Source organism: Carya illinoinensis, chromosome 13, assembly GCF_018687715.1.
Source record: "Carya illinoinensis cultivar Pawnee chromosome 13, C.illinoinensisPawnee_v1, whole genome shotgun sequence".
In the NCBI taxonomy this organism is placed as follows: domain Eukaryota; kingdom Viridiplantae; phylum Streptophyta; class Magnoliopsida; order Fagales; family Juglandaceae; genus Carya; species Carya illinoinensis.
The window spans coordinates 34,620,317-34,642,979 of record NC_056764.1 but is presented as its reverse complement, the minus strand read 5'-3'; the positions used below and the strand labels follow the sequence as shown (position 1 = coordinate 34,642,979).

Here is a 22,663-nt window from a genome sequence, read left to right as displayed (position 1 = left end):
TCCCTACATGCAATTATAGGCTCCTTAAATCCCAAGACTATGAGGGTCAAGGGAAAAATTGGGAATTAGTGGGTGATAATACTTATCAACTCAGGCAATACTCATAACTTCCTTGACGCTACAATACTCACTCGAGTTCCCTTGCCAATGGTGGAAAATGAAAAGGTAAAGGCGAATGTAGCCAATGGTGATCAATTTGACAATGAATGAAAGGTGTTAGGGGTGAATGTGAACATTAAGGGTGAGATTTTTAGTGTGGATATGTATGTATTGGTGTTGGCAAGATGCGACATGGTACTGGGTGTGCACTGGTTGCAAGGATTGGGCTCAATCTTATGGAATTCAAGTAAGCTCACTATGCAATTTGAACACAATCGGAATGCTGTCAAGTTAAAAGGGTTAAGTGTAAATACTTGGATCGAAGAAGGGGCTATCAATAAGCTCAACAAAATGGAGAATACGAGGATGCTGCAACAATTTGTTGAAGAAACCACATAAAACCTAACCCAAAAATCTCCAGATTCCATCCAACAATTACTCTGCCAATACCCATATATATTTGCCTCCCTAAATGGTCTCCCCCTACCTGATCCCATGACTATGCTATTATCCTCTAGTAGGAACTAAACCCTTTTTGTGAGACCTTATCGTTATCCCTATTTTTAAAATGATGAAATAGAAAGGATAGTAAAAGAGCTACTAGATTTAGGGGTCATTTGACCTAGCCAAAGCACCTATTCCTCACTGGTGTTATTGGTGAGCAAGGCATACTGTACTTGGAGATTATGTATGGATTACCAAGTCCTTAGTAGTGTCACTGTTAAGGATAAATACCTTATCCCAGTAATAGAAGAATTGATGGATGAACTATACAACGCTAAGGTATTTTCTAAACTTGACTTAAGGCCGAGGTATCACCAAATCCATGTGATAATAGAGGACATTTCAAAGACTATGTTCAAGACACATAAGGAACACTACGAGTTCCTAATTATGTCATTTGGCTTAACTACGCACCCTAACCTTTCAAAGCCTTATGAACCAGGTCTTTAAACCTTACCTTCAAAATTTTATACTTGTTTTCTTTAATGATATTCTAATATACAGCAAGGATGAAGAGGCACATTTAACCATTTGAGGGTCACTTTTGACATTTTGAGGGAAAATTAGTTTTTTGCTAAGCTAAGCAAATGCAAATTTGGTTGTGCAAAAATATCCTACTTGGGTCACCTCATTTCTGCCCAAGGAGTGAGGGTCAACCCAGATAAGATAAATTCATGTTGGAATGACCTAGACCTAAGTCAATTAAGTCTTTAAGGGGCTTTTTGGGCCTAACTACATATTATAGAAGATTCATCAAGGGGTATGGGGTCATAGCTGCCTAGTTGACAAGCCTACTGAGGAAGGACAATTTTAAGAGGGATGAGGAGGCCCAGGCTGCCTTTGAGAGATTTAAACAGCAATGACTCAACCACTAGTTTTAGCCTTACCCAATTTCCAGTCTCCATTTGTTATTAAATGTCATGCCTTGGGAGAGGCCATTGGAGCTGTATTGATGTAAGAAGGAAAGCCCTTAGCATTCTACAACCAAGCCTTGAAGGGAAGGGATTTGTTGTTATCAACTTATGAAAATGAATTATGGGCACTAGTGTCGACTGTACAAATGGTGTCTCTATTTGCTAGGGCGGTCTTTTATGGTCAAAATTGACCACCAAAGTCACAAATTTTTTCTTGATCAAAGGGTAGGGACTATGATGCAACAAAAATGGATAGCCAAGTTGATGTTCTATGACTTTATGTTGGAATTTAAAAAAGGAAGGGAGAATATAGTAATAGATGCCTTGTCAAGGCAAAGAGGGGAAGCTGACAATAGCTATGATTTCACTACCTAACTTGGATTAGATAATAGAGATCGTCTCTTTATGCCTCAGATAAGAAATTACAAGCCCTATGGGGAAGGTATCTAGCTGCCCCATCACTACTCAATAAAAAATGAACTCTTATTATTATTTTGTTATATAGTAAAAGATTGTTCATTCATTTATAAAATGGACATTATAACTCACTTGAGAATTACAAGCCAACTACTACTTTTCAAGCTTCTCAATCTACAAATTTCTTTGTAACTGGCATGATCTTGTCCAATGTTGTAAAACCTCTCCAGACAAACCATCTGAGAGACAGCACTCTATCTTAGAAGTGTTTAAGAACATTGTCTAAGATAATAACAAACCCCACACTCCCACAAAGTGGAGGCCATACTCTATGGACTCTTGGTCCTAGTGACAACGTTTTTTTTTTTTTTTTTCCATATTACAACTTACAACAAAGTAAATAACAGAAAATATAAATACATGAAAAAATAACAAACAAACAAATAACAAAACACAGAGTCTATCGTGGCGCATGAGGGACACACGCCACCCTAAAAGTATGGCGGATAGTCAAGTCTGAATAAACTTGTGGCCCTAGACCTAGAGAAGCCGTGTGTGGCAGTAGCTACACTCCCTTTGCAAAGGCTCGTGGCATTCACATGCCAACTTTAGACCACGCATGTGGCTCACGCTCCGTTCGGTGAAATTCTTTCCTCGTCTGAAAGATCGACGTCTTGGGAATCCTCCAGTGTGGCGTGTGGTGGTCGCTGGGCGTCGAAGAGCAACAAATAGGTCTTTCGCCCTACTTTGGCTTGAAAAAACAAAAAACTGAAAAAAGAAAAGGAAAAGACTAGAGAGAAGAGGAAGGAAGGAAGGATGAGTGAGGGAGGAGGGAGGGAGGAGTAGAAACTCCACCCCCCCCCCCCCCTCTGGCTAGGTTGTGTTTTAGTGTTTTCTAGAGAGAAGGTAGACTCTCTCCCTCTAAAATTTTGGATAAAACCATTTACATGCTAGAGAGATTTTACTGGCCAGAGCAAAAGTCCGATGTTAGGCTTTCCTTAAGGGTTGTGATACATGTTAGGTAGTAAATGTGGAGGACACACTCCCTAGTGGTCTACAACAACTCTTACCTGTACCCTCAAGCTATGGATTTTGTTGAGGGCTTACCTCCATCAAGTGGGTCTAACACTTTGTGGCTCATAGTTGATCAACTTACAAAGTATGCTCATTTTGTGACAATTTCTCATCCCTACACTAAGGTGGTAGCTCAATTATTTCTAAAGTATGTGTTCAAGTTACATGAGATGCCGAGTTCCATTATTTCATATAAGGATCCCACATTTACCAGTAAGTTTTAGAAGGAATTATTTTCACTACAGAGGGTTCAGTTAGCCTTTAGCACCACCTACCACCCTCAAACAGATGACCAAACAAAGACAATGAACAAATGAGTGGAAAATTACCTAAGAAGCTATGTGGGTGATAGGCCTAAGGATTGGTCACAATGGATTGCCCTAGTCAAGTATTGCTATAGTTCTAATCAACATGCATATACTAAAATTACCCTCAAACCACCAAGGCTATTAAATTATGTGGCTGAACTATTAGAGTAGAGGAAGTTGAAGTTACCTTGCATAATTGAGACCATTGGCACATGTTAAACGAAAATATCAATAGAACTCAAAAGAGAATGAAAAGATATGTTGATCAAAAGAGAAAGGAGCAACAACACGAGGTGGGAGATTGGTCTACTAACGGCGCCATCCATATCACCAGTCCTCCCTTCGTTAGATAAAAAGTATCAAGTTTTCTCCTTGCTTCTACGCCCATTTCAAGTGGAACAAAATATCGATGAGGTGGCATACCACTTGAAGTTGCCAGACTTAGTCCAGATCCATGTCTTCCATGTCTCGCAGCTAAAACGCAAACTGGGCCAACACATAACCCCATTACAACATTGCCACCAGTGGATACTCAGGAGTTCGGAAGCCTGAGCCGGATGAGGTACTGACCCAACGGATGAGGAAGTTCAAAAACTAACAAGTTGTGGGCTGAATGCAAAGGGCCGCTAGGTGTTGTTGCGGTCCTGAGGCAACTGAGTCATACGTCGGTCGTGGCCCCCTTAAGGCCTTTTATCTTGTATTTATATTTTTTTATAATTAACTACTAGTTCCTTTTAGTACCTTTTCTGTTGACCCATAGGCTTGTTTGTAAGGTAATACTCTCAGTCCGTAGTGGATGGTTATATACGCACTAAGGGAGAAATGGGAGGACCATCCAGAATATTCCTAATTCTTGTCTTGTATGCATGTGGAGGAACTCCCCTCAGAAAGAAAGCAATTATCAATCTCAGATCAATTACAGTAGCCATTTCCTTTCCATTCCCTGTTACTTTTCTATTGCATTACTAGTGTATTACAGACTTCAATTCTTTTTGTTTTTTCTTCGCTTAACATCCTCTTTTCTGTCAAGATTTAAAATTTATATAGCTTGCATTACAACTTGTACATGTATCCTAAGTTAGACATCATCTTGCTCTCAAATAAGTAATCACCCTCTGCCTTAATCAACATCCTATGAATTTAACTTTTAAACAAAAAAGTTCCAACATCAATTATGCTGATGCTCGTTACGGATATAAATTTATCTTAAAACTGATTACAAGCCAGGCCAAGTGAAACCAAAACCAAAAGCAAATTATCGACCAGATCAATTCTACAGAACTACAAATGTTGGAAAATGACAAATAGCAATCAAATTATCCTTTACTAAATATCTCCTTTCCTTTGGTGCAAAATATGGGATCATTACAAAAGTAGAACTGGGAAGCAAGGAATGTCCTCAAGATATTTATATTATTTCTCGGGAACCCCTAATTCAGAAAACTTCATTATCCGTTTGTCCAGTGTAATTCTCTGCTGCTTCAGAAGTGAAGTCATTGAAGCAATCTAGAGAGATAAGGGGGAACTTTCGTTAAGGAAATCAATCATGATCTAACCAAACAAGAAGTCTGAAAACATTTTGAGAAATATGATGAATTATGAGCACAATGTTCAACTTGCCTCTGCTCGAAGTTTCAAAGCCTCCCTACCAGGGATCTCTCGCAGCATATCCATCAAATCTAGGAGAAAAAAGTAATAATGAAGCGGTGCACAGGATAGAAGAAGCTCAACAGTGAAGAAAAAGAGAGAAGAATTTTGAAATTAGGTTTAACATTAATATGGGACCTAATTTGGATCACCCATGCACTACTCTATATCGTATTACGAGCTCCTGCTTTACAATCTTCCATTTTCTTATGTCAAAAGTACGTCTGTATTTTTCACAAACTTTTAAATATAACAAATATGGCGCAGGGGTCATACTATGGCTCTTCTTATCCCTTCATTTATTTTATTTCTTCCTCTCTCTTCTTTTCACAGTTTTAAGAAGGCTGAAACAGAACCATTTCAACTCTTAACCGACAAAATTCAGAACCCGCTCAACATTGCATCAGTCAGAAAACCAAAAACTCCAAAACTTTCTTCTTTTTTTATAGTAAAAAACTCCAAAACTTTCAAGCTTGTTAGATCTGGGGTACTCTTCATTCACAGCCAACAAAACAGCCCCTAAAACCTGCTTCCACTCTTTTTGAACCCCAAACTCCAGACCTTTGTTGTACCGTTGAAAAACACTAGACCCATACATTTTGCAAGTATTTCCCATTGCTCAACCTCTGCACCATCCAATTTGATATTTTTTTTTTTTTTCTTTTGCATTATTTCCACTGCAAAACTTGCAAAATCCATAACTAGCCTTGTAATCAACAAACCATAAAATCTAAAGCCTTTTATTACCCAGACAATATTGGTCACAATAAAACCTAATCTCTCAATAATAGCTCCAACCTACATAAGCAAAATCATACTGATCACCTTTATAAACTACACCACAGCACTAATTACAGCCAAGATAAAGAAAGCCCAAAGAATAGGCAAGGATCTGATAGTCATACCACCTCATACCAAATGAGAAAGAGGAGGGAGGGTGGGGGGGGTGGTGGTGGTGTGGGTATGGGTGTGTGGAGGAAGAGAGTCAATGCAAACCTGCAGCTTGAGCCTCAACCCCACAAACTGACATCACACGATGTTGGATTTGCCTTCCAGCATGCCTACAGATATTACTTGGAATAATCAGACGCAAGGAAAAAAAAATAGTCAGACTTATTTAACAGAAAACAACTTCTACTTAAGGCCAGCATAGCCGCGTAGCATTTCTTCTTCAGCAAGTGCTGCCCTTTCAAGCAATTTTTTGCTCTCTTTCTTCATTAGATCAACAGAAAGGCCTAACTCCTTTACGTTCTTCTCAGCTCTAACAAATCGTGCCTACATATATATTTTAAGGAAAAAGAAAAAGGAAATATCAAAAGGATAGAAAAGTACAATCCAGAATATTGAACGACATAAAACTTGGGAACTGGTATCTTAGGGCTCGTTTGGACAGAATATCTCATAATATCTGTGAATAGTAGTTAAATGGTTTGTAAATAGTAGTGAAATGATTTGAATTAAGATATTTTATTAGATTTTGGGAAATGAGAAAGTAAAAGTAGAATAAAAATATTATAAAGTTAAAAAATCATTTGAATATTATTTTTTAATATTATTTTGTTTTGAAAATTGAAAAAATTGTATTGTTTTTTGTGTTTTGTTTGAGAGTTTAGAAAAAGTTGCAATGATTAGGAAATGATTAGATGAAAAAGTTGAAGATTTGAAATTGAAAAGTGTTTTGTGTTTGAGTGATGTTTGGGAACGAAATATCTGAAAATATTTTAGAATAGCTAAGAACACTTGTGTTCCCAAACTAGCCCTAATTTCAGTTCTAAAGCAAGTCACAATTGCCAATAAAACTGGATAGATACAGAAACAACTTTGCTATCATATTCATAGGTCAAGGAGGCATCCCTGGAAATAAACAGAAGGATACCTCCTCACTTTGTAGACGACCCAATGTATGACGAAACAAAAACTTTCTCGGGCCTGCAAACAAAAAAACTCCATGTAAGAATCAGTTCAAGTGGGATTTATGAGGCAACACTAGTGGATGTAGGGAATTTGAAGTACACAAGAGATATACCTAGATCAGTCAAGATATTCATTATTGAAGACAAGGTACAAGGAATAAGAAATTATCTCTTTTATACATATGAGGAAAAATCTGCATAACACAACACAAGAATAAGAGATTATCTTATTTCCCACTGTACCAGTGCTTGCATCAATACAGTGAATGGCCTCATTTTTTGTTTTGATAAAGTGGAATATAACTAAGGTAGGAGCACTTTGGATGCACTCGGGGACATAAAACCAATCCTACCCACCAAAACCATGTATCAAGTAATCCAGGGGAACTCCTATGACATAATCAAATCCATTATGTCTGTGTCTACAGCTCATTCCAAGCCCAATCCTTTGACCACTAGGCTGTGCCCTAATGGGTAAAGGCCTCTTTTATTAGTCGTATTAGAAGAGGAAAGAATATATATCACTTCTATTTATGTATGAGTTATTCCTGAGAGCACTCTCATTAGATTAGGCATCCTAGCTCAAAGTAAAAAATTTGCCTACTAGAGCATCAAAAAACCTTCGTCGAATTAGGCAAGTCTAAATAAATTTGACTTTGAGCTACAGTGATTCGGCTCCTCAAGTCATATATGACTAGGGCTGAGCGAAAATTCGAAAATCTGACTGCTCCGCCTCCGATAAGTCGCAGTTGCAGTCAGATTTTTTTTTCACCAAAAAAGTCAAGAGTCAAAGTCGGAGGTAGCAATGATTCCAACTCCGATTCTGACTCTGATAATGTACATATTTTATAAAAATATATTTATTTTTTATATATTAATCATATATATATTATATAACTATAATTTATATAGTTAGTTAAATTCAATAATATACTAGTATGAGCAAATTAATATAAAATAATACTCTTATAGTATAATAGAAATAGAATAAATTTACTAATAATAGTTTAGTATATGTAAACACCATTCTATTAACTATTACTACCATGTAACACTAATGTATAATAACAACTAATTTATAAACACTAATATATATTAACATGTAATACTAATTATATAATAACTAATGTATAATAACATTTAATACTAATGTATTATGTATAAACACAAATATATAAATTTATAACAACACGTAATACTAATGTATAATAACATGTACTAGTAATGTATAATTATCAATATAATTATCAATTATCAAAGGAAGCTACCTTATTAACTATCTTGCAGATCTTAAGAGTTAAGAGATCTAAGATTATTGAAGAGGTTTAACTCTCTTTCTGTACAAACTCTCATCTTCATGGTCATTTGTAATCTCATCACTGTCGTTTTTTGTCGGGGGTGAGTAACCTCGTGTTTCTCGACGCTCCTCGTCGGGAACTTCTTAGTTTCCTTAATTTTTTTTTTTTTGTTATCGTTAGGAATCTCTTCCCATTTCTGTCTTTTTAGTTTTTAGTTTTAGTCTGTTGAGTTGGGCAACAGTGATGGGGATGCGCAGAGAGGTATGCATAGACCAGAAGGATTTTACGTTTAAGAAGGAAGATGGATGGTGGTGGAGTATAACAGAAAGCAGCTGCCGTATGATGAACTACATATCTGTGGATCATGAAGCTTTGGGGTGGTTGGGTTATACGGTGAGGGATTGCGTGGCTTCACAAGGATCACCAAAGTTCCTAAGAACGCATAGAAAAGGACAACAGGTGTTAGTAGTGCAGAGGGGCCGTAACCTCAAAGGGAGCTTCTTCTCCATTTCAGTGCTTGGCAATGAGAAGAGGAAAGGTCTGTTAATGGTGCCGGAAGGAAGAAAGGGGGAGGGATGGAGAAACTTTAGGGATACTCTGAAGGAGCTCACTCCTTCCCCTTTTTCGAACGAGAGAAACAGAGTGGTGTTGGGTGGTGGAGACGGTGGCTCATCCCAGGCTTTCCCTTCACGTCCGATGGTAGACGGCTCACGAACCTACAGTGAGGTGACCCAAGCTCAGAGGGTTCAGCCTCGAGCCAAGAAGCATGCAGAGGTGCCAGGCTCCATTTCGGAGGATGTTCAAAAGGGGGATGAAGATGGCAAAGCGTGGTTTGGTGCAAATGAGGAATCAACGCTTAAAAGTGTTGGATTTTATGAAGGAAAGGGTGGGGGCATTATTGGAAGAAATAGAAGGTCTTAAACGCTGCATTAAGGGGAAAGCAGTTATGCAAGTGCGCTTGGACCGTGAATCGGGCCTTCAATGAAAACAGATTGGGCTTGACTTGCTCGGTTTAGGCTTAAGTAACAAAACCGATGGGCCTAAAGTGAAGGCCACAGGCCAAGAAGAAATCCAAGCCTAGGTAAGCCACGCCTCGTCTGGAAGCAGCGTAGCCAGACAGAGGCTACGCCGGTGGTGGTGGTCCAATTTTCAGCCACCGTTGGGAAGGATAAAGTAAAAATAGGCCTAAACTCTTCCGGCGTTGGCCCAACGGGGGTGCAACCTCCACAGACAGCGATGGGGACGCCCCAGGCTTCGACGGCGAAGGAAAATGTGGCGCCGGCGGTGCAGGTGCAAAAACCAGTTACCATAGAGAGGGAAAAGGAAGATTTATGCCGCAACACTGCTGGCGTTGGCCCTACGGGGATGCAACTTCCACAGACAGCAACAGTGGTTGCCAGCAATGCTCCTCCAAATGTGGCTTTAGTAGTTTTTGACGAGGAGAGCCCAGGCCTTGCAACGGCAGTAGCTCTGCCCAAAGCGATGGAGAAATGGCTTCCAAAACAGTGTTGGCAGAGTTAGAGGAGGGGGAGATAGGTCAGATGGTGCCGAGGGTTGAGTTTGAGGAGAAGAATGTGGAGGTACAAGTGGAAGCTTATGATGAAGGTAGTGTGCAGGAGAAGGGGGAGGAAAAGGGGGAGTTCGAAGGAGAATAAGCTTTGTTCTTATGTCAGTCCCCCAGAGCAACAGAAGAAGGAGAGGGGTGTCCAAAAGATGATCCCATTCCTTTAAGGAGTATACCTCCTTGTACCCCACCGGATTGGATTTTAAAAAAAGTGGAGGAGCTACAAGATTGGATAGGGATATCCTGTAAAGGATACAAAGAACAGTTCAAGGCACTCCTTATTACCATTGAGACAAGATATCAAAATGGAGGAACAGGGATCAAGAGAAATAGGGAGTTAAAGAGGCTAACTTGCTCTCTTAATTATGAAGGTAAAGAGGAGAGCGTGAGTCGGGGACGTCATAAAGGAAGGGCTAGAATAGCTGATTAATGTTGCCTAAAATCCTGACATGGAACGTAAGGGGGCTGAATGACATCAATAAACGCCTTCGAATAAGATTGTTACTTAGGCAATGGAAGGCAGACATCATATGTTTGTAGGAAACTAAATTGAAACAAGTCACAAGAAGAACTATTCGGAATATTTGGGGCTACCAATATGTAGGTTGGGCATATTTACCTTTGGGCGGGGCGTCGAGGGGAATACTGGTTATGTGGGACAAAAGGGTGGTAGAGAACACTAATGAGTTTGTGGGAGAATATTCTGTGGGTTGCTCGTTTAAAAATTATGAAGATGGCTTTGAGTGGGCTTTTGCTGGGGTATATGGTCCTAATTTGGAGAGTGAACGGCAGTTACTTTGGGATGAGCTTGCCGGTTTATGTTCATGGAGGGAGATTCCATGGTGTATTAGGGGAAAAGGGGGGGCACTTTAATGTGACAAGATTTCCAAGCGAAAGGTCGGGAGAGGGTTGGCAAAACCATGCCATGGGGGAATTCTCAAATTTCATTTCAGAGTTGGGACTCATGGACATACCTCTCTTGGGAGGTGGTTATACTTGGTCTAACAATCACGCCTGGTCAAGACTAGACAGATGCCTCATATCTTCTACATGGGAGATACAATATCCAGACTCTTGTCAGAAAAGGCTCTCTCAGTTGTGCTTGGACCATTTTCCTATTATGTTAGATTGTGGGGGAATACCGGGGGGCAGACGGCCCTTTAAGTTTGAGAATATGTGGTTAAAATCCGAGAGATTCGTGGAGCTAGTCAGGCAATGGTAGAGTTCTTATCAAATACAGGGCACTCCAAGCAAGGTATTGGCGAAAAAGTTGAAGGCCTTAAAGAGAGATTTGAAGACTTTGAATGAACAGGTATTTGGTAACGTAGAAACACAGAAGAAGTCCTTGACTCCTTGTTTCAAGAGCTACAAATTTTGGAGAGTGGGGAAGATGAGGAAGGTCGAAAAGGGCAAGTAGTTTCAGAATTAGAAAGGTTGATCTTAATGGAAGAGATTTGACGGAGGCAAAAGTCAAGGGCCTTATGGCTTAGGGAGGGAGATAGATCTGTAAAATTTTTTCACCAAGTGGCAAGAGAATAGGAGGTTTAACACAATCGAGTCCATGAACATCGATGCTGTTTTAGTTTCAGATCAAGCAAAAATTAAAGACTATGTAGCTGGACATTTTGAACATTTATTGGAAGAACCGTATGCATGGAGGCCTACAGTAGATGGATTAGCTTTTGAGGCCATTGATTGAAATAGTATGGCTTGGTTGGAGAGACCAATTGAAGAAGTATAGGTACACCAAGTCATTAGAAAAATGAACAAAGACAAAGCTCCAGGGCTGGATGGTTTTACTATGGCATTTTTCAGACTTGTTGGGAGGTGGTAAGAGAGGATATTATGCTGGTTTTCCAGGAATTCTTTACTTTTGGTAAATTTGAGAAGAGTCTGAATACTACCTTCATTGCACTCATCCCCAAAAAGCCAAGTGCAAGAGAGGCTCAAGATTTCAAGCCTATTAGTCTTGTGGGCAGTGTGTATAAGATTCTCGCAAAAGTCTTGGCCAACAGGATGACCATGATCTTGGATAAGATTATTTCGAAGTCCCAAAATGCATTTGTACAAGGTAGGCAAATACTTTATTAGGTTCTTATAGCCAATGAATGTTTGGACAGCCAGCTTAAGTCGAAGATCCCGGGTATATGGAGAAGGCCTATGATATGTCAATTGGAACTTTTTGCTCTATTTACTGGGTCAGTGTGGTTTTGGGGAAAAATGGAAGGGATGGATGAGTCATTGTATATCTACAGCTCGGTTTTCAGTCTTGGTAAATGGTGAACCTGTGGGTTTCTTTGACAGCTCGTGGGGGTTACGACAAGGTGATCCACTATCCCCTCTACTATTTGTGATTGTGATGGAGGCTCTAAGTTGGATGGTGTCAGCCGCTATAGCAGGTGGTTTCTTTTCAGGATTCTCAATGGGGAATCTTCATAAGCCCATTATTATTTCCCATCTATTATTTGCAAACGATACGCTGCTGTTTTTTTGATGATAATGTAGGGCATATTCAATCTTTGAAGGCCATTTTACGATGTTTCGAAGCGGCTTCCGTTTAAAGATAAATCTCGCGAAGATAGAAATGGTGGCGGTGGGGGATGTAAGTAACATTCGGGGATTGGCCAACATTTTGGGGTGTGGGGTTTCCTCGTTGCCAATAGAGTATCTTGGCCTCTCTTTGGGGGCATCTTTTAAAGCTAAGACGATTTGAGCGGGGGTGCTAGAAAAATTAGAACGCAGGTTGGCTGGGTGGAAAAGGTTATATTTATCCAAGGGGGAGGCTCACACTTATTAAAAGCACGCTATCTAACCTTCCCACTTATTTCTTGTCTCTATTCCCCCTTCCAGCTAGCATTGCCTCTAAGATTGAAAACTTATAACGTGACTTTTTGTAAAGTGGTCTAAGGGATGAGTTTAAATTTCATTTAGTTGGATGGGACAAGGTGTGCACACCTTTGCGTGTGGGTGATTTGGGGGTTCACAATGTGAGGCTTTTTAATCAGGCCTTATGAGGAAAATGGTTGTGGCGTTATAATTACGAGAAGGAAGCCCTATGTAAAGGGGTGATTGATGCGAAGTATGGGAGTGCAAGGGGAGATTGGTACTCTAATGAGGGAATGGGGGCATATGGTGTGGGGTTATGGAAGCATATAAGAAAAGGTTGAGGGGTATTTTCTAGCAACACCAGGCTGTGTATGGGGAATGGCCAGAGAATCAGTTTTTGGCATGATGTGTGGGTGGGTGATACAGCTCTTAAGGCAACTTACCCTGCTATTTTCATCATTGCAAGGGAAAAAGATGCGAAGGTGGCTAATTTGTGAGGTACTACACATGATGCCCAAGCTTGGAACATAAATCTCACTAGGGAGGCTCATGACTTGGAAGTGAGTATGCTGGTGGAGTTTTTTAACCTGCTTCATAACATCTCCCTTGATGCTTTAACTGAAGATAAGTTGGTTTGGCGTCCATCTCAGAAAGGGAAATTCTCGGTAGGTTCTTATTATGAGACTATTATAGCCCAACTTTTGCCCAACTTTCCGTGGAAGAGCATATGGAGGAGTAAAGCACCTCCTAAGGCGGCATTCTTTGTCTGGACAGCAGCCCTCGAGAAGATCCTAACCATTAATAATTTAAGAAGGCATGGTCTTATAATGATGGATTGGTGTTGTATGTGTAAAAAGAGTGGGGAAACGGTGGATCATTTACTCCTACATTGTGATTTTGCTAGGGATACTTGGAATCTTTTTTTTTAGCAGAATGAGGTTAGCATGGACAATGCCGGGAAGGGTAGTTGAGTTATTGGCAAGTTGGAGAGGGATCTCAGGGACAGCACAGATTGCAGCACTATGGAAAATGGCCCCCATCTGTATCTTATGGTGCATCTGGAGTGAAAGAAATAATAGACACTTTGAGGAGCTGGAAAGATCTATAGAAGAATTTAGGGGTTTTTTATGGAAGACTTTGTTTTTGTGGGCCATGGCTTTAGAGTTCAATGGTCTCAATTTCCATGATTTCCTTGTAATAATTTCTAGCTCTTAAAGCAGTATATTTTCTAGTGTACCTAGCTTACGCCTTCTTTACATCAATAATATTTAATATTACTTAGCAAAAAAAAATATAATTATCAATATATAATAATATGTAATACTAATATATAAACATTAATATATAATAACATATAATACTAATATATAACATTAATTTATACAATGATTTATTTTTTCAATTTTGGTTATGTTTTAATAAAATTGAAATTTGAAAAAATATTTTTTAAAAAAATTGAAATCTAGAACCCAAATCCAATTAGTGAGAGCCCAAAATTTTCAAATTGAAATTTCAAATGGGCTAAGAAAAAAAGCCCAAATCTGACTCAACTCCAACAAATCGGAGTCAGATCGGAGGCTGCGGGAATCGGAGTTGAAATCAAAGATTGGATTCTACCTCCGACAAAGTCGGAATCGGAGTCCCAACATTGTCGATGCTCAACCCTATAAGGACCTGCAACAGTAGCTCGGCCATATGTTTTTTTTATCCTTTTATTTCGCACTACAGCAGTCAGAAGTCTCTTCCCTATAGTTTTTCTCCTTCCCCCTTCCCTTCCCAAAGAGACTTTGATGCCATTTGGATAATGAGTTGAGATGAAAGTTGAAAGTTGAATAAAATATTATTATAATATTATTTTTTAATATTATTACTGTTTTGGGATTTGAGAAAGTTGAATTATTTATTATATTTTGTATGAGAACTTAAGAAAGTTGTAATGATGAAATAAAATGAGATGAAACACTTTCACTATCCAAAAGGGGCATTTGTCTTTTCTCTCCGTTTCTCTTCATTTCTCTCTTCCATTTCCCGATGCCCCTTAGTTCCCGCCGTCTGGAGATCTAAAGCTGATTAATGGGTACATGTATTGGCTCAGCCTTGGGGTGTACCATTCCAAGGTGTACTTTGTGTGTATTGGCTCGGCCTTTGGGGGAATTTTAACTCTGATTTTAGCTTGTTTTTGCACTGACCGGATTTGTCAGTTTTAACTTGTGTTTGTGTGTGGAAAATCTGTGGGTTTTTTTGTTTCTACAACTATCTCTGTTTGTTAGGAGGCTGGATTTTCGATTTATTATATGTTTTCATATAGAATCCTTATTTCCTTTTTGTTATAAATCCAAAAATGGGCTTTTTTTTTATGTCAGGGAACGTCTCCAAGGCAGAGAGCCCCTTTGGACCCACCCCTGCAAAGTAAATCCCGGTCCAATGCACCACACCCTCAGAAGTTTGCCTACACGAAACTGGTTAAATCGCTACCTTTTTACCAGCAGGTGTGGCCCCAAAAGGTTGTTTGTCCATGAGGTGTTGAGCCTTAGACCTTGAAAGGAGTGATATCCCAAGACCAAGTCCTTCACCACTTGGGCCAACCCCTCAGAAAAGAGCATTCGGATCTCTCCATTTTTTCTTTTGAGTTTTCTTGTATCGGTTTCTTCCTTTGTCTTCCACCTTTTTTTTGGCTTCACAAGTCTTCGAATATCTTTTTCCCAGGTTAGTTTGATTAGATCTGCGTATGATCGTTGCTTTTGTTGCTATGGATCTGAGGCTCACTGTTTTGGTTTTAGACTTTGGATTGGTTTATTGACATCGCATTGTTGTGGCTTTCTAATAAATGTTTGATTAGAAATTTTCTTTCATTGCTTGGAATTTAATGGCTACCATCGACTTCTTATTGTGAAATTTAGTTTGTATAAAATCGATCTGAGTGTGATGGGTACAGTATTTTAGCTTCGTGGATGGTCTGAATGAAGTTTTTTTAAGAATATAGATATAAGAGATTTACTATAGTAAGATTGAGAATGAGAATGAGAATGCTATTTTTTAATCTTTATTGATTTAAGTATACAGCATGCATATGAAATACCATGGATGAGTGATTTAAGCATCCAACAGACATCCGTTTATGCATGTTTGTACAAGTGTGAAGGAATTAGGGGCATACATGAAGCAAAACATCAAATGCCATTCACATGTTTCCAGCATTTAATTTATGTTTGTAATGCTTTGAGCTTTCACTTATAAGAGCAGATACCTGCTAATCATTAGAATCACAATGTATGTGCTTGTGGTCTGGGAAAATTAAGGAAGATGCTTTGATGGAGAAATAAGTTGTTTAAATTCCAGCTAGCTTAGATGGGAAAATCTTATGGATATTCCTTTTGTTGGGGGTTCCTTTACATGGTCTAACAATCATGCTTGGTCTAGATTAGATAGATTTCTTATAGCCCCGCTCTTGGGAGATGCATTCTCTAGATGCATGCCAAAAAAGATGACCACGGAAATGTTCAAATCACTTTTCTATATTGTTAGATTGCAGAGGCATCCAAGGGGGACAAAGGTACTTTAAATTTGAGAACATGTGGTTAAAAGCTGATGGGTTTGTAGAGTTGATTAGATAATGGTGGAGTTCATACCAAATACAAGGCACTCCGAGCCTTATTTTGGCAGGCTCTAAAGAAGGACTTGAAGTCCTGGAATGAACAGGTATTTGGCAATGTGGAATTCCAAAAGAAGACACTATTACAAGAGTTACAAGGTTTGGAGGGTGTAGAAGTAGAGAGTATGCATTTGAGGGAGAACGCCCCCAAAAGCCAAGCCATCTCAAATCTAGAAAGGGTGACTCTAATGGAGGAGATTTCTTGGAGGCAAAAGTCAAGGGCCTTGTGGCTAAGGGAGGGGGATAAATGTACAAAGTTTTTTCATCGAGTAGCCAATTCACATAGGAGGAGAAACAATGCTATCGAGACCCTGACCATAGATGGCCTTATTTCCTCAGACTAATCAGTGACCAAGGATCACATTGCTGGACATTTCGAAGAGTTGCTTTCTGAACCATTTCATTGGAGGCCTAGATTAGATGGTCTATCTTTTGAGGCAATTGATCAGACAAGTATGGTTTGGCTTGAGAGACCTTTTGAAGAGGAAGTGTTACAACAAGTAGTTAGAAAAATTAATAGAGACAAAGCTTTGGCCCCTAATGGTTTTACCATGGCATTTTTTCAGACTTGTTGGGAGGTGGTGAAAGAGGATGTCATGAAGGTTTTTCATGAATTTTTCATTTCTGGAAAGTTCAAGAAGAGTTTAAATTCTACATTCATTGCACTTGTTCCCCCCCTTGAATTACCCGAAGTGCACTTGCAAAAAACTCCTTACCGAGGGCCTGTGCACCCCCGAGATTGGTCAGGACACTGTTCTCGGACACCCGGTGCCAATCAAAAAAAAAAAAAAAAAAACTTGCTCCCAAATAGGCTGGTGCAATGGAGGTGAAGGATTTCCGTCCTCTTAGTCTTATGAGCAGTATGTACAAGATAATTTCAAAATTTCTTGCTAATAAGATGAGCTTAGTCATGGATAGAATCATTTCTAAGTCTCAAAATGCATTTGTAAAGGAAAGACAAATATCAGATTCAGTCCTTATCACTAATGAATGCTTGGGCAGCAAGATTAAGTCAAGAGTTCCAGGTATTTTGTGTAAATTAGACATGGAGAAGGCTTATGATCATGTTAATTAGGAATTCCTATTTTATTTGCTCAGGAGATGTAGTTTTGGGGAGAGATGGAGGTTGTGAATGAGGCATTGTATGTCCACAATTCGATTCTCGGTTTTGGTGAATGGTAACCCCATGAGATTCTTCAACAGTTCGCAGGGGTTGCAACAAGACGATCGATTATCACCCCTTATTTGTTATAGTCATGGAGGCTCTTAGAAGAATGTTGTTGGCTTCATTTGCGGGAGGTTTTTTTCTCAGGTTACTCCGCGGGGGATACTAACCATGGCTTTACCATTATTTCGCATCTTTTGTTTGTATATGACACGCTGTTATTTGTGAGGAAAACCAAGGTCTTATCAATCTTTGAGTGCTTTGCTTTCAAGCAGCCTCCGACTTAAAAAGTAAATCTTTCTAAATCTGAGTTGGTTGTTGTGTGTAACATTCGCAACGTAAGGGGTTTGGCCAACCTATTGGGTTGTGTGATTTCTTCACTGCCTATGAAGTATCTTGGCCTCCCACTGGGAACATCATTCAAAGCCAAGATTATTTGGGACGAGGTGCTAGAGAAGATAGAGCGAAGGCCAGCTAGGTGGAAAATATTGTATTTGGCTAAAGGGGGTCAAATTACCTTAATAAAGAGCATACTTTCAAATCTTCCCACATATTTCTTATCATTATTTCCTCTCCCAGCTAATGTTGACTTACGGATTGAGAAACTTCAACGAGATTTTTTGTGGAGTGGACTTGGCGAGGAGTTTAAGTTTCATTTAGTTGGTTGGGACAAGGTGTGCTCTCCAATGGGGGGTGGCAAATTGGGGGCTCGCAATTTGAGGGTCTTCAACAAAGGCTCATTTAGGAAAATGGTTGTGGAGATATGATTATGAGAAGGAAGCATTAAGGAAGGTGATAATTAATACTTAATTAATACTAAGTATGGGAGTAAGGGGGGGTTGGTGCTCTAATGAAGGTAGGGAGGCATATGGAGTGTGGTTATGCAAACATATCCAGAAAGGTTGGGGGCCCTTCTCTAGCCAAGCTAGGCTGAGTATGGGGGATGACAATAGAATCAGTTTTTGGCATGATGCTTGGGTTGAAGATATGGCTCTTAAGAATGCTTATCCTTCTATTTTCAGAATTGCACAGGAACAGGATGCTTTGGTGGCAGATTTGAGGGAAATTACTAATAGCTCACAGAAGTGGAATGTCAGTTTCATCAGAGAGGCACATGATTGGGAGGTTGGTGTCTTTGTTGAATTCTTTAACTTGTTATACACCATTGGAACTAATGATACAGTGGTGGATAAGCTTGCTTGGTTTCCCTTTAGGAAAGGAAAATTTTCTAAATGCTCTTTCTATGAGGTTCCCACTGCTCAAGCTAGTAATCAATTTCCTTGGAAGAGCAATTGGAGGAGTAAAGCACCTCTCAAGGCTGCTTTTGTTGTTTAGGCTGCACCTTAGGGAAGATCCTAACTATTGACAACCAAAGGAAACGTGGGTTTATCCTTATTGATTGGTACTGCATGTGCAAAAATAGTGGCAAAACAGTGGATCATTTACTTCAACATTGTGAGTTTACAAGGGCCACATGGAATTACTTTTTCAACAAAATGGGATTAGCATGGGTTATGCCAGGGAGGGTGGTTGACCTACTAGCTAGTTGGAGAGGGATCAAGGGAATACCCCAGATTGCAGTTGTGTGGAAGATGCCTCCCATTTGTCTACTTTGGTGCATTTGGAGGAAAATGTATGACCGAAATTTTGAGAATCAAGAGCACTCTTTGGAAGAGTTAAGAGTTTTTTCGGGAAAACTTTATTTATGTGGGCCATTGTTATAGACTTTAATGGTCTCAACTTTCAAGATTTCCTTGTATTTACCTATCAAAAAAAAAATGATTTCCATGTATCCGTTTCTAGTTACTAACTAGGTGTAATCACATGTATACTTCCTATGTACTTGGGCTATGCCTATTTCAATATCAATAAACTATCTTCTTATCAAAAAAAAAAAAAAAAGATCAGCTATCTCTCTTCTCAATCATTATGTCTTGTTCTGTTGTCCTCTGTTTCCGCTTGTCACCTTAACCTCTATATGCTTTAATAAAATGTTTTATGCTTCTAGATTTCAGAGTAGTTAACAAGGAACTCTCTCTTTCCGATAGAATCCCCTCGGGCCAATTCCTGCATTTGAATTCACAGGAGGCTGGCAGAAAGATGCTGCCAACACTAAATGCCTTGGAATTTCCTTCATTTACTTTTTTTTTTTTTTTTTGGATGACGGGGGAACCACCCCACGGCAGAGTCCTTAGGACTCACCCATGGAACCTAAACCCCAGGGGAGACTAGCACAGAAACCCACCGCCATCACCTCCCACTTAAATTGTAGTTTAATCCCCAGGAGAACCAAACCTGTGATATGGGGCTCATGCACACAAGTTCACCCTTACCACTTGGGCTACCCATTGAATTACATATTGAATTAGGTCTATTTACACATTGATAGATTGTTTTTCATTTTTATGCAAATTTGTTTATACGTAATGTTTCTTAGCAGTTCTTAATAACCAGTTTTTTTTCTAATAAAGTGTATGAAATAATCCTACTGTATTAAGTGAAAGAACGTATCAAGCTTATGCTGTGTTTGGATAATTCCAGGTTTGTTGAGAAGTATGGCACACATATTATAGTTGGAGTGAAAATGGGGAGCAAGGATTTAATATGTGCGAAACAACAGTGTTCATCACCTCTACAACCTGCTGATGGACAGAAGAATCGCAGGATATGCAGACAAGATGTTTGCAGATGGGAATAGACAGCATGGAATGAATTCAAGTGGGAGGCAGAAGGTTTGAATGATTTCTATCTGTGCACCACGAATTATGATCTTAACTGAATTAACTGAGGGAGTTTTATCTTGTAGTGCAAAGCTATATTCATGTTCATAATTGGATGGTTGCAGTGTAGCCTTTTCACTTTCATTCTTTAACTCATTATGTTTAGCCATTGAAAATATAATTGCTTAAATAATAATTTAATTATAATATGATTATTAACGCATGATCGGTAGAACTTCAAAATATGACAAATAAATTAGATAAAATTAATAATAATAATAATAAATATTAAATTAATAATATTTTATTATTATATAGAGAGTAGATGGATAATCCAATGTGGGAATATGTTTTGAATCAAATGGGCAAAAAGCAAAACATGATATTATCTAAAATTTGACTTTGCCTTTGCCTAATCCAATGAAGATGCTCTAAGACATAATGGGCAAAGTATTTAAAAAAAAAAATGACCTTAGAAGAGAAATTATGAAATCTTTTTGATTGATTCTATCTAGAGAACCTTCTTTTTATACAAGGGGTGGGAGGTTCAAACCTGGTTCTCTCATTTGGAGACCAGACCTTATGCCATCTGGTCCAAACGACATTGGCTATCCAGAAAACTTTTTGATTCAACTAATGGGGACAACAAACAAAAAAAAAACTTATTTTAACAAAGAGATGGTATTAAAAAAAGTACAGAAATAGTACGAAATAAATTAAGAAATAAACAAATAAACTAAGGCAAACAGATTGGCACTAGGGTCTTCACTATCCTTTGATCTGGAAAATATCATATGGGCTATTGCCATCCTCCAACCAGAAACAAAGTTCATAGCAGTGTCGCACACATGATAGATCATGAGCGCATGAGTGTGCCAGTTGCGCAGTAACCACCCATTGGAAAGCAATTTCCAAAATTTTTGCCCTGTTCCCAAAAGTTGGCACAGATAGGAACATGCACATTCGCATTTTTAAGTTCTTTAACTTCTACGTAAGCAGCCTCCCGCACGGAAAACAAATACAAATTCCACGGAAGTGTTGCAGCAGAAAAAATGTTTAATGCGGAAGGGATACAATTCGATTACTCATGAAAAGATTGGAAGTTTACACTAAAACGAAATGCAATTCATGATGTATGAGAATCAAACTAGTCATGGAAGATGGAAAGAGAAGTATTATAAGTAAAGAAGAGAAAAATTGAGTAGAGTGGTAGCTTGGGATTACGCAGTACCTGGAACGAGAAGGAAAGCGGCGGATAGGGCAAACCCAACAGCCGCAGCCGGATGTTCCCTCACCCTTATCAACTTATCTGAATATATGATAGAGGCATCTACTTTATTAGGGGTTATAACGATAAGACTAGAAATGAACACTAATAAAAAGAAGAAAACATCTAGATTTATGCGTATTTTGTGTGACCATTAATCTTTTGGAAGAAAGCATCTTCGTAGCTTCTGTACTGGAAAACCAAATCCCGGACGGAAAGGCCGAATTCCGAGACAGTACGACGCACATCCTCTGCAATTGATGGTATTGATGATGCTTGCTGTTCTTGTTTCTTTGGCTGCTCCGACGACGCCGTCTCTGCCATTTCCGGTTTCTTTTGCTCTCTTTCTTTCTTCTTTTCGTATGGACAGGTTAGTGTGCCACCAGCGTTTGCCGCTAGCCGTGCCGTCCAGGTAAATTTTTTTTTTTATTCTTTATTTTTTTTTTTCAGCTTTTAATATATTTAAATATTTTTAAAAATAAAAAAATTATATCAATGTTGTGAGCCAATGAAAAGAGAGAAGGAAATTCAAAAAGAGAGAATGAGAGTGATTTTCTTATTATTAATCCTCGTATATATAAGGGTATAAAAGTTTTAATTAACGACTAAGACTTTGTCAATTATGACGGCTAAATGTGGTCATATAATACAATGTGGTTTATAATATTTCTCCTTGAATGACCATGTTTAAAAAATATGTCTTGTTAAAATCTTGTCAAAAAAAACTCTGTGGAAAAAAACTAATGGCGAAGGAAAAAAAATATAGTATTCATGTGTACCGCCAAATGTTTTAGGATTACATCATTAAAACTTTGCAAAGGAAAATCCAATGGGATAAAAACCTTAGCGAAAGAAAAATAGTACAATCAGCATACGTCTTCAAGACATTACTTTCCCCGAAAAGTGCATGATAATATGTTTTCAAGTCTCTGCATTCCAATGTTCTGCACGATCTTCTTAAATGTTGCAGTTGGTAATGCTTTAATGAATAAATCTGACAGATTATTACTTGACCGTATCTTCTTGACATCAATTTCACATTTCTTCTCATGAATTGCAATGATCTTTTGATGTGCATATGAAAGATAATCTGCATTCGTATATCCAACTAATTGTGGACTTGATCCATGTTAATAAAATAATCACATATTCAAGGTTTCTATTGAACTGGAGATAAAGTACTTCAGTACCAAGAATTTCTTCATCGTCTTCACAAGGACGAAATGGATCTTTCTGCTCATCAAATGATTAAGCAATCATTGGAGTACTCAGGGATGAGCTTTGTCCATATAATA

The 22,663-nt window shown here is 38.7% G+C and overlaps 1 protein-coding gene across 1 annotated transcript; it reads right to left on the bottom strand.

Moving 5' to 3' along the window:
• Window positions 1-4,476: 4,476 nt before the first annotated feature.
• LOC122292728 (RGS1-HXK1-interacting protein 1) lies at window positions 4,477-21,777 on the bottom strand. Its single transcript, XM_043101211.1, has 7 exons — window positions 21,521-21,777; window positions 21,333-21,410; window positions 6,840-6,892; window positions 6,102-6,238; window positions 5,960-6,024; window positions 4,937-4,995; window positions 4,477-4,822 (listed from the first exon to the last, which is right to left on the bottom strand). Exons 1-7 carry the CDS (start codon window positions 21,690-21,692, stop codon window positions 4,730-4,732), a joined length of 657 nt encoding a protein of 218 aa, XP_042957145.1. The 5' UTR covers window positions 21,693-21,777; the 3' UTR covers window positions 4,477-4,729.
• Between the last annotated feature and the right edge of the window lie 886 nt (window positions 21,778-22,663).